General features: G+C 42.5%; 1 protein-coding gene across 2 annotated transcripts in view; it reads right to left on the bottom strand.

The window, feature by feature from the left end:
* The window catches only part of TYK2 (tyrosine kinase 2), a 579821-nt gene that overhangs the window by 222746 nt on the left and 344361 nt on the right, over window positions 1-12714 (bottom strand). For both annotated transcript variants that reach the window (XM_069231824.1, XM_069231825.1), the window contains exon 5: window positions 3404-3567. In XM_069231824.1, coding sequence (XP_069087925.1) covers window positions 3404-3567 — 164 coding nt within the window. The remainder of the gene's footprint in view (window positions 1-3403; window positions 3568-12714) is intronic.

Here is a 12714-nt window from a genome sequence, read left to right as displayed (position 1 = left end):
TCAGTCAGTTGATACCCTTATAGGCTTGAATACAAACAGGCAGAAAGGAATAATGTTGAATGGATTGAGGAGCCAAAGACTGCACAATGCATTTTGAGAGCCATGTATGAAAGTCTTTTACAGAATGGTCAGAGCTTAAAATCATTCCTTAGTAATGGAGCCCTCGTTCATGCCGAGGTCTATGCGAAAGATGTACTCCAGGGTCCTCAAGCACAAAGTGTATGGTCGCACTGCAAGTTGTTGCATTGCTCTGCAACCAGAGTCACAATCTGCAATTCTCGAGATTCTCATATCCCACAGCACAAGTCGACTGTTCACAATAAGGCAGAACTCACCCACTACTTTAATAATATGAATGCGGCAGGAACGTCATTACAACTTAATCAGAACATTTATGAATGATGGAATGTGGGCCTTCGTGGTACGGAAGACTTCCATCCCAATATTCACAATGTGCTGGCTTTGGAACTGCTGTCCCATTAACGGACAAGAATTGCAATACTACAAAAAGCGCCATTAGATACATTTGACATTAGACTGAGCTTGGACCACTCTCTGCTCCTGCTGATGTTTCTCAATCTGTTCCATTACTGGTAGCTTATACTTTCTGATTAGCTACCAGCTGCCTTTGGCAGGCTCAAACAATTCCATGCTGAGTGACCACAAAAAAGCTTGCAACGTTTTTGTACATACGACTGCAATTCACAAGAAAGGGGGCATCTCTCTGAAACCCCCTTTTCTTCTTCTGCCTCTGGTACAAAATGCGTGTTGAGAGTCCAAATGATAACTATGCATTGCAAAGTTATCTCACATATAGTGAATTGAGATTTAGCATTTTCAAAGTCAGTGGCACTCACTTTGCAAGAGCCAGCCCTTTTGTGCGTCAGGTCACATGTTTGAGGTTTCAACAAGGAACTGATAAGATTAAAGGGGACGAACTGGAGAAGGTGCCAGTGAGGGATTTCGGCACATAACAGACCCCCCCACCCCCCCAGGAAAAAATTATATATATATATATATATATATATATATATATATATATATATATATATATACACACATACATATATATATATAAATAAATAAAAATAATCGACGAGTCCAGAGAATCCTGCCATCCCAGTCTCTTAAAAATTAATATTTTACTCAAGTGTATATGTGTATTTTAACCAGCATTTTTTACTGGTGGATCTCTTATTCAGTCTGCAGATCCCGTAGAGAGGCAACGTCATTGACAAAGTCATGCTTTCCCTACTAAGAAGCAAGCATATTAGAAAATGCCTAAAAATATATACAATGTGATGTTCTTTAAATATGACTGATACTGGTGAAGCCTCACCACTATGTGATATAGCTATTTTCTGAATACGTGACAATTTGTTTTTAGATCAATCCACATCACACGTTTTACATTACCTACCTATCCTATCAGTCTTTCTCCAAAGTGAGGGTTCACCATCACCGTATAGAAGGCAAACCAGAAGACTCCTAGAGCTAAACACAGAGGCAGGTCTATAGTTGGCATCAGAAATGTTTTACGTGAAGAGTGAGCAAATGAGTGAGCGATACAGCGAGAAAGAAAAAAGAGAGAATTAGAGAGAGAGAGGGCTAGGGAAAGACAACTTACAAATAGTGGAATCCAATGAGATAGAGATAGCACAGAGAAGGGAAACAAGATAAACAGTGATGGAGAGAAAGAAAAACAGTTAGAGCTAGAAATAAAGATAAAGACAGTAAAGAATGAAACCGTGTAAGAGACGAAGATGGGGAGATACAGACAGGGGTGGGTAGCTGTTTCTTCACAATGTAAGTTGGCAAAGTATTTCCAATGGCAGCTCACTGCCTCTGTATTTAGCCGGCAAAACGTAGTTCTGAAATGGTAGACAAAGTAAGAAGGGCGGCAGCCACAGACAAAGGCAGAATGGAACAGCAGAGTGACAATACAGAACACACACTATTACTGATAATGAAGAAAGATATGATAGTTATGGGGAGATGAGGTGCCACGTACTATTTAATATCCAGGGTAAGAAGCTTGAAGAGTGCTCCGTGAAAGCAATAAAAAAAAACACCAATCTCATTCTAAAGTTAAGAGTATGAGGTTTCCAACAGAGGCATGGGTGATAGGATGTGGATGGAGGAGATGTGTTGGGACCCAAAGATGCACAGAACCAGTTTATTCTCATCTTTGGACAATCTAGAATTCAGGACTATGGCTGGATTGTGAAGAAAGGGACCAAGGTCATCTCTAAATGTTGTAAAGGGTGAAAATGATGTTACTGAAGCATGTGTTGTAGAGGAAGAAAATGGCCGTCTCAGAGTCTAATGGGAAGGTAGTGAGGGAAGTAAAAGGAAGGGGGCAATTCGAGAAACATGAGAACCAGGCAAATGCAGGTTCATGATGTTCAACAAGCCTAGAACAGCTGGCGTGGTGGGGTATCAATATGTCAAAAACAGATGAGAGGCTGACAGTATGAAGCTAGAGGAGAGATGCTTGTGGTGGGAAGACATAAGAAAATGGCCCACTTGGCAAAGAGAAGGGACTTGGTCAAGCAGGAAGATGCGATAAAATGGTTCAGATGTTGCTGTATGTGGACTGGAGTCACTGAGGGCAAGAGTAACGTCTCGCTAATAATTACCAGCTGAGAGATTTCATTTGTAAATGACAGAGGGCGGGACTGGCCAGGCAGAAAGTTCAAGGTCATGTACCAGACTTTAAAGAAAGATATAATAGCTACTATTGACTAAATACTAGGATGATGTGTAAATTGGCAGATTAGAGGACTGCGTTTCAAATGTTCCATAGTGGAGCGGTGGAGTACAGGGGCGAGGCTGGAATACAGGCGAAAGCTATATTTTATGAGAAGTAGATCAACTTCACCACCTTGTTGAGGAATTCAGGAGGTCTGCGAACGCGTCATGGTCGGGCAGCTGTACCTTTAGAATCCAACCAGTGCTCAGCGAAGGCAGAGAAGTTGAGGCATAGTGAGACTTCAAGTGTGTGATGATGGTCAAAGCTCTAGACTTCCTTGAGCAAGATTAAACAGTTTTTGAGGAGGTTTATCTTTTGAGGCACCCTTCCTAGACGAAAGCCAAAGTTGAGTGTAATCAATGAGATAGCATGGGGTGCTCACCGCTCACAACTAACGTACTATTTTCTTACCCATATAGTATGGAGCAGTTGTCTTCCTCGAGCAAGCACATGCTACAGCTAGAGTTATGAGGCAAGAGAGACACTGCTAAAGAGTTTTCAGTCCAACTTCCGAAAACTTGAAGCTAGACATCCAATACTTTGTCACAAAAAATGCCAAAGGACTAGCTCACATAAACCAACAATGAAAATGGGGAATTGAGATAACATTTAAACAAGCCATTTGATGATGTTTTCTCACAGGGAAAATACCTGTTTTTTTGCGCTACTTCCTCGAGGGAGATTTGGTTTTTGATGGCAATGTGAGAGAGATGAAGGATAGCCATGCCAAGGCTTTCGTTCTTAAACCGGTGGATCTCCTGGTCAGTCTGCAGATCCCGTAGAGAGGCAACATCATTGACAAAGTCATTTTTTCCCTATTAAGAAGTAAACATACAGTTAGTCATGTATTTAAATGTTAGCGGCTAGCATTTACTCATCCTCCTGTTACTAAGGGAGTGGCCTGATCCTCCTCCTTAAACATCACTGTGGAAACATCACTAGGCATGAGGCTCTGGGACTTTGACAATGTGTAAATTATTTTAAGCTGAGATTAGACTTGGCTTCAAGGAAAACAATCTACCGTGGCCAGGGCAATGTCTATTGAGTGAACTTGGCTTTTGTGGGTTATCACACCACCTTCACTATCAGGCCCACAAAACTGGTCACTCATCTAGATATTTCCGTTCATAACAATAAAAACACAGGTAGTAACATCCTAAGAGGCACAGATCATGTAGTCTTTTTTCAGGAGATGTAATCGGCACATATCAACATCACATGGGGAAGACTGAGCAGGGCTCATCACTTTTCAGAAAGGCATTTATGTACAAGGATTATCAATTTATATTTAGACTTCATGTGACCCTTAAACATACTTTGGTTTACTTGTATTCTGTTACTATTCATGTAGTCCACGCTAGTCATGAGTGGGTGGAGACTTTACAGATAACTGGGGATCAGTGGTGAGGTGATGCAGTGAGAACAGCAGGTTCTTCAGTCCATTCCTGAAGGTTAAGGGTGATGGTGCCTATCTTTGATCAGGAGTCTGATCCAGTGGGAGGCAACAAAGGATGAAAAAGCGTATTTTCTTGTTCTGTTTTTTCTCTACCTAGTCATGGGCACCCCCAGAATCACTTGATCAGTGCTGTATGGTGGTACAGGCACAACCTGTGAAGGAGAACATTTTTGCCAAGTCGTTAGATATTTTTGTTAATACAGCTTTGTAAATGGTGTACAAGGATTTTAATTGGTTGCATGATGGTTCTGGGAACCAGTAGCGATTTCGGAGTATGGGTATGACATGGTAAAAAAACTGTTCTCTAGTGAGGAGTCTGGCAGCTGCTTTGAAGGCAGCTTTTAGAATGAGGGGCGAGTAAAGGAGGCTACGGGGGATGGGACAGAATTAACAGCCTTAGAGTGGTCACTGTATATTAAATACTTTTTTGAACATAGTCCTTGAAGTGACAGCACGGATATGCCTAGCCCAATCTCCTCATAGCCCTTAGCCTCACTCAAACACCAGAAAGACCAACAGGGTAACACGCATGGGAGTTAGGTAGAAAAGTACAGAGAGTGGCTCAAAATGTACCAAAATGTACCTAAATTGTGGTATACGACCACCTTTGGCTGGTAATGAGCATGGTCATCGACTCCATTGTTAGACTGTTTCCCGCAAGGTGGGTGAGGATGAAATGTGAAGCACAACATAATATAGTGAGATGTCCATGAAAAAGGAATATGTGATAACCCATAACAGTAACTGAAACAAACACAGGTGTATGGGGAGGAGGCTGGACGCATGTGAATCTACAGCACTACATGCCACAAACAGATGCTTATTGGATAAGTAACATTTTCCGTTTTGATGCATGTGTGGCTGTAGATACATATGCTGAGCATGGACTGTCAAGCAGTCCTCCGCCGTAAGCATTGGCTAACCTGTGGGGGTTATGGTACTTTGAAATATTGTATGTAGAACTGCTTGGCCAACATTGGCTTGTTGATGAGCCAACATACATACACAGTAATGTTTTGTGAATGTATGCAGTGTAAACAATGTACCTACTTTACATATGTCAGCTATAGGTAGATTTCCTAGAAAGGCTGAAGCTCTGTTTCACGATTGGCGTGAGCTCGAGGAGAGATAGGTAAAGTTCTTTTAGCTTTAGCACAGCATGTCTGGATGCATTTGATAATCCAACGTGCAATGCCTTATTTAGTCAGAAAATGAGTTACTTACCTGTAACTGCAGTTATCCAGTACTGGTATCTTTCATAGATTCACTTGCTTGAACCATTCCCCGCTGTAGATATGGGAGTCCCATGGTACCATAACATAGCAGTATGTATCATTACCATAGGCCCTAATGGCAATGAGCAGTCTCATTAACAACATATCCATGTCCTTTTAAAAAAAAAAAAAAGGAACAAACTGGCGACAGCTCGCTCTACAACACTTCCCAGAAAGGCTGTTTCCCTCAGATTTTCAAGCACAAGTGTAATTTTTGTACATGAGTTATAAGGGGGGGCCTCTTAGGGGAGGAGGTGGATCGCATGTGAATCTATGGAAGATACCAATACTGGATAACAGCAGTTACAGGCAAGTACCTCATTTTCTTATCCATTTTTTAATATTTCAGAGATTCACATACTTGAATCAGAATAGCAAGCAGTTTCCAGCATTGTGTTATGAAGAGATATAAATAATATTTGCGGATGGTGGGTAATAAAACAAAGCAATTAATCATAATATACTGTAAACAGAATGACAGTCATACTAATAATAACCATGTAATAACCAAACATAGGTATTTGTTTTTGTAAACAAATGTCCCTCTAAATAGAGGCTCACCTTACGGCAATAAATGCTATAACACCACCTGTCCTACAGCTGCACATCTCGGAGTGCTGACTGCAGGCAGTAATGGCGTGTAAATGTGTGGGCATTCTTCCATGTTTCAGCACAGCAAACCTTCTCCAATGACACACCCGCAAAAAGAGCAGCCGAGGTGGATACTGCCCTTGTTGAGTGTGCTTTGGCTTTAGCTGTAAGCGGTTTACCTACCTTTGAATGACAAAACTGGGTTGCAGTGAAAATCCATCTTGCGATTGTTGCTTGAGTGACTGCACACCCTGATGGGCCTCACTATACGATACGTAAATTGATCAGATTTGCATATGTTTTTTACACGAAGCAAACAGAACTTATGGCATCTCTTGACATCCAGAGTACAAAGCAATTGCTCAGCTGGGGTGATTGGACTGGGGAAGAAAGTACAGAGAATGACTAGTTCATTCAGAAGGAAATGAGTTGGTACTTTTGGAATGAATCGAGGATTTGTTCTTAAGAGAATTAAGTCATCAGTGAAATGTAAGAATGGTTCTTGTGTAGTGAAAGCTTGCATCTTGCAGAGGTAAGCGCTAATAATAATGTAACTTTTCAAGTGAGAAATTTTAAGTGAATGGTTTCAAACAGTGGTTTCATTAACTGTTGAAGTACTATATTGAGATGGCAATCCGGAGGTGGAGCTCTGACTGGAGCGAAAACTTTGATTATTCTCTCTGAGCAAAGGGAAGGAGAATGAGATGACCTTCTATATCATGATATTGTTGCAAGGTGAACCTTGACCCAAGCATGCACCAGTCCAGATTTACCCAGAGATAGGAGACACAACAGTATCTGCTCAGGTGATGCTTTTACAGGATGTAACTTAAATTGTTGACAGCACACGCAGAATCTTTTCCATTTTAATTTATATGTTTTGTTGATGGAATCAGCTCTTGCTTTAGCCAGGATATCGTTGCAGTCCTGAGGAATGTTTAGATCTTTGGATTCACTGAACTCAGGAGCCATGCACACAAGTGGAGAGATGCTGGGTCTGGATGGAGAACGTGTACCTTGTCCTTGTTCAATAATATTGGTGGAAAGTCAATGGGTTTGCATTCTGACATCAAGAGAAGCTCCTTAAACCAGTGTTGTCTAGGCTACTGGGGAGCAATGAGGATCAGGCAACAATGCTCTCTTTTCATTTTCCTGAGAGCCGTCGGTATAAGAGGAAAGGGGGGGTAAAGGGTAAGCATAAATCCTTGACCATCTTATTAAAAATGCATTCCCCCACGACCCTTGGAGTGGATACCTACTGGCGTAGAACTGGCAATTGGTGTTCCAGTCCGCCACAAAAAGGTCTAAAGGCGGTGACCCCCAGTGTGAGAATATTCTGTTTGTTTGCATTTGGTCCAGCTCCCACTCGTAACAGCTGTCTGTTGTCCCGCTGAGTGTGTCTGCTAGAGTGTTGCTGATTCCTAACATATGCTCTGGTTTTAGCAATATGTTGTGAAATGTGATCCAATTCCAGAGATCCTGCACCTCTAGGGAGAGTGTTATTGATCATGCGCTTCCTTGTTTGTTTATATAATGCATGCTGGTCGCGTTGTCCGTACGGACCAGCACTGATGAGCCTGCTATCCTCTGAAGAAAGGCCTGTAGAGTGAGAAAGATGGCCTTCAACTCCAGTCTGTTGATCTGCAAAGCTTTCTGTTGCTTCAACCACTTTCCCTGAATTTGTAGGTCCTGCAGATGGCTACCCCAATCCCTGCAGAGAGGCATCTATGGTTATCATGAAATCAGGAATATGAGGAAGAAATGTGAGATCTTGAGATAAATGAGAAACCTGAGACCACCACACCAGGTCGTTCAAGCTTGGAGTGATAGTCATAGAATGATCCCTCCTTCTTTATCCATTGCTTCTGCAACTCTTCCGTAAGTGGTCTCATCTTCAGTCATGCAAGAGGCACTAGATTGATTTCAGAAAACATCATGCCTAGCAAGGACTTGTACAGACGTACTGAAACTGGCCTTTTTCTTGAAAACTTGATTGCCAGATGTTCTGCCAGATGTTCTAATGTGGGTTGTCTGTCCTGGGATAAATATGCCTTGTTATGTATAGTGTCTAGAAGAGCTCCCAGAAACATTATATTCTGTTTTGGGATGGTATCTGATTTTACGAAATTGATCGTGAGGCCTAATTTGAGAAATAGGTCAAGATAGGCTTGAGTGGACTTTGTTGCTTGTTTCGCTGTTGGGGCCTCAAGGAGCTAATCGTCCAAGGAAGGAAACCCTTGATCACCTTGGTTTCTGAGAGTGGCTGCTACTGGTACCAGGCACTTTGTAAATATGTGAGGTGCCAATTTTAGTCAAAATGGGAGAACTTTTATCTGGTAATGGGTACCGGCAAAGTGAAGTGAAGATATTTTCTGTGTTTGGGATGAATGGGGATGTGGAAATATGCATCCTGCAAATCGAGAGTGGTCATAAAATCTCCGGTGTTAAAGGAGGTTCAGGATGTTGAATAGGGTGACCATCCGAAATGACTGTTCGCATAGAAATTTGTTCAGTTTTCTTAAGTCCCGGATGGGTCTCCATTCACCCATTTTCTTTGTTATCAGAAAGAATCTGGGATCAAAGCGTATGCCGCTTTAAGAAAACAGAACTCTCTCGACTGTACATTTTGCAAGCATGATGAGGGCTTCCTATTTCAATAAGTGAAGATGTGAGGTGCTCCCCTAGGACGGTAGTTCAGTGGTGTTTGTGTAAATTTCAGAGCATGACCATACTCAATCAGTTCTAGCACCCATTTGTCTCCTATGTCTTCAGACGGCGAATCAGATGGATTTGGAGGTGATGGTGTGGGAATGAGATATTCATTCCACTCATTTTGCAGCTTAAGATTCACTTGGATTTCTCCTCCTTCTCTCTCCTCGTCAGAGGGAGAAGGGTCCTCTCTCAGTGGGTCTGCCATCGTTGAATGTGGTGTAGCGCTTGAAGTTACTGGGGGAGGAATAGACAGAGGCGTAGATGGTGTGATAGGCCGAGGAGGTGGTGCCTCTAGTGTCATGTCAGAAAATCATCTTTTATAGTCTTGCAGCATTGCTTGCAAGTCTTGCACTAATGAGATAGGTACTTGTATGTTTTCCTGTCTTTTCTGAAAACGTCCATAATCTGACCTTTGTTGAGGAGCATAATATTGATAGTAATATAAGTCCTCTTCCTCATAGACATTATCTTCATCAGCCCGGCATTCAACCAGGAGCTCAGATGACTATGTACAGTCCTGAATGGTCCTTTTTCATCAAAGTCCTCTAAATCCAAAAGATGCGATGGAGGATAGGGAGAGACCTTACTTGGTGGAGTAATAGATGGTGTAATTGTCTTTTTTGTAACTTTCAGTATCACCATCGACAAGCCCATCTACGTATTTCAAGCAGCATAGGTTTTGTCATCGTCAGTACCTTTGGTGTTGCCATCGACGATGGTGTCGACAGCTGTAATCGTCGGTAGCGTTGATGGTGGAGAAATCCTCAATAGAATGATTGCATCGATGGCCAACATCATCGTAGTTCCTGCCGGCAATGGTCTCGTTGATGAGACTGTAACAACCGTCGACGATGAGAATGTCGTCAACAATAGTTTCTAAACAGTAATAGAGATGGAAGCTTCCCCAATTTTATGGGATGGATTAGGAATCTGAGCAATAGGTTTTCTCTGAGGAGATCTGATGTTTTTCCTCCTTTCTAAGAGTGTCTTTATGATGTGATTTGAAGGTCTTCTTACCTTCCTCAGGTGGCCTTTTGGAGGACTTTGCCCTTTTCTTTGACCTTCCTGAAGTGTCACTGTCCTCTTCAGAGGTGGTTGCCTTTTGACCCTTGGACTTCTGTAGCCCAAGAAGCAGCCTACCGGCTCTGTCCTTCAGAGTTTTTGTAGAAAAGGTACTACAACTTTTGCGGTCCTTCACCTGATTTCTTGAGTAGAGGTAGTAAAGGCATTCTTTATGTGGGTCTTCTACATGTAGACATTTTCTGCCACATGACTTGCAGGCTCTGAATAAACCTTTCTTAAAGTTTTCAGACATTTAGAAGAGATAGTAATCCAAAGAAGTGGAAAAAAAACTGTGCAGAGCTCAGGAAGACTCCCTTTACAAGACATGCAGTAGAAAATCTGAGGGAAACAGCCTCTCTGGGGAGTGTTCTAGAGGGTGCTGTCCCCTGATTGGTCATAGCTCAAGTTTGGGCCTTTTTAAAAAAAAAAAAAGATACGGATATTTGCTAAAGAGACTGCTCACTGTCAGTAGGGCCTATGGTAACGATACATAATTCTATGTTATGGTACCGTGGGACTCCCATATCGACAACGGGAAATGATTCAAGCATGTGAATCTATGAAAGATCCAAAACTGGATAAATGGCCCTTCCTTTGTGTGGTTTTGAAAAGGCAACCGAGTTTCTGTGTTTTGCTAAATGAGTTGGTTCCATCAATAGAATACATCAGGGCTTGTTTTACATCTAAGGTGTGTAGAGCCCTTTTCGCAACAGATTCAGGTTGAGGAAAAAATATAGGCGATTTTCATAGATTAAGGTGGAAATGATATACCACCTTTAGAAGAAATTTAGGATTGGTAGTAGTATCACCATATCTCTATGTGGTTGGAAGAAGGGTTCTTCTAAAGTTAATGCCTAACACTCACTGATACATCTGAGTGAAGTGATAGCAACTAGAAATCTTACCTCCAAGGATAAAAACTGGAGGGGCAGGGGTGGGGGCGATTGAATGGTAGGCCCATTAATCTTGTTAATACAATACTGAGATTCCAAGTGGGAGCTGGTGGCATCCTAGGAAGAATGACTCTTAACACCGTCCAGAAATGCTGTAATGACAGGACTCCTGAATAGGGAAGTGTGTTGCCTGTTTTGTAGATGTGCAGCTACTGCCACTAGGTGTAGTCTTATGGATGTAAAAGCTAGACCAATAAAAGACAATGTCTTGAACCTTAGCTGCTAATAGATCAATGTGCTTGGAATGACAGCAACAAACAAACTTTTTCCAATTAGCAGTATAACAGGCACAAGTAGTGGGCCTGTGTGCTTCTTTAACAATGTCCACACAAGGCTGCAGTAATTTCAAATAGACAAACACTAGGACTTAAGGGGTCAAATTGCAAAGTTTAGAGAGTCTGGGTGTCTGATTTCTCCACGGCTCTACATGAGAAGGTCTTTCCTTTTTAGCAGTATCTTGTAGGGAATTAGAGAGTTCTAGGAGTGCGGTGAACCACAGTTGCTGCACCCATGTGGAAACCACTATGATGACTAATAGATGTCTGCTGTAGTTTGCGAACGACTAACAGAAACAGAGGGAGAGTCGGAAAAGAGTAAGCAAATATCCCAGATCAACTCATCCATACTGCGCTGCCCCTGGACTGTGGGAGTGGAACGCTGGAGGTGCAGTTTGGGCACTTCGTGTTTTCTGCTGTGGCGAAAAGGTCTATTTGTGGATGACCCAAACACTGGAAGTACGGAAACAGGACTTGCAGGTGGAGTTTCCAGTCATGGACTTGTTGGCGCCTCCTGCTGAGGAGATCTGCAAAGTCATTGTCCGCTTCCGGGAGGCACTCCAATAACAGGTGAATGTTGTACTGGAGAGTCCACCTCCAAATGGTCTCGGCTAGATAAGACAGCTGAGTGGACCTGGTGAATGCCTGCTTTTTGAGATAATACATGGTAGACACATTGTCTGTATTGAGCAGAAGTATCTTTGCCAAACTAGTGGGGAAGGAAGGCTTTGAGTGCCAGGTGAACAGCTAGCAAGTTCAGGTGACTGATATGGAGATGTTTCTGGGTGAGTGTCAATCCAGCATCCTTGGACTGGTCTGGTGTACCCATGCCACGGAGTCAGACATCTCGAGTATTGAGCTCAACGGTCACTTTGCTTTGACCAAAAGGACTTGAAGGCCCTCACAGTAAGCCTCCTTGTGTTCAGGGGAGAGGCACAAGATACACACCTGGTGGGGACTATGAAAAGCCATGATCGAAAACAATACCCGAGGGTAGGGTTTGGAAAAGAATATGCGACATTGGTGTTGAACTAGAGCAGAGGAGCACACATCCAAACCCGAAGGCAGAAAAAAAAAAAAATCTAAAAATGGAGTCAATGACTATGTGCATTACCAACTCTACCTTGTGACTTGAAAATAACTTGCACACATCCGAGCCCAACACTAGATGGAAGGATTATGCTAATTATGTGTACCTAAAGCCACACATGCCTCAAACAGAAGTTTTCCACTTTCTGCCACAGCTAGCTTTCACAGTTGTTCCACACAGTTATAGAACTTATTCGAACTGACACACAAGTTACTTACCTTTGGTAGCACCTTATCTGGTAGAGACAATATCTAGCGCCAGATTCCTTACCTTAGAATTTCCTTAGGTGTCAGTTTGGATCCAGAGATCTTTGCCAAGCAGTATCCCTGCGCTCCACATCAGTCGTCAGCATTGTCCATGCCTGATATGACGTTGCGGGTCCTATATAGGCGCCACACCGGTGTGCTGATGCCAGTTTCTTTTCACAACTTTCAACGCCAGAAGTGTAGTCATGAAGAACACTGACCACTGGTACGGCAAAACTAGGGCCCTGAAAGGGAGTTTCTGTCCCTAGAAATCAGTTTGCAGAGTTGGGAGTATGGGTGGGTC

This window comes from Pleurodeles waltl, chromosome 4_2 (assembly GCF_031143425.1).
Source record: "Pleurodeles waltl isolate 20211129_DDA chromosome 4_2, aPleWal1.hap1.20221129, whole genome shotgun sequence".
Lineage (NCBI taxonomy): Eukaryota > Metazoa > Chordata > Amphibia > Caudata > Salamandridae > Pleurodeles > Pleurodeles waltl.
This window is presented reverse-complemented; position numbering and strand designations above follow the sequence as displayed.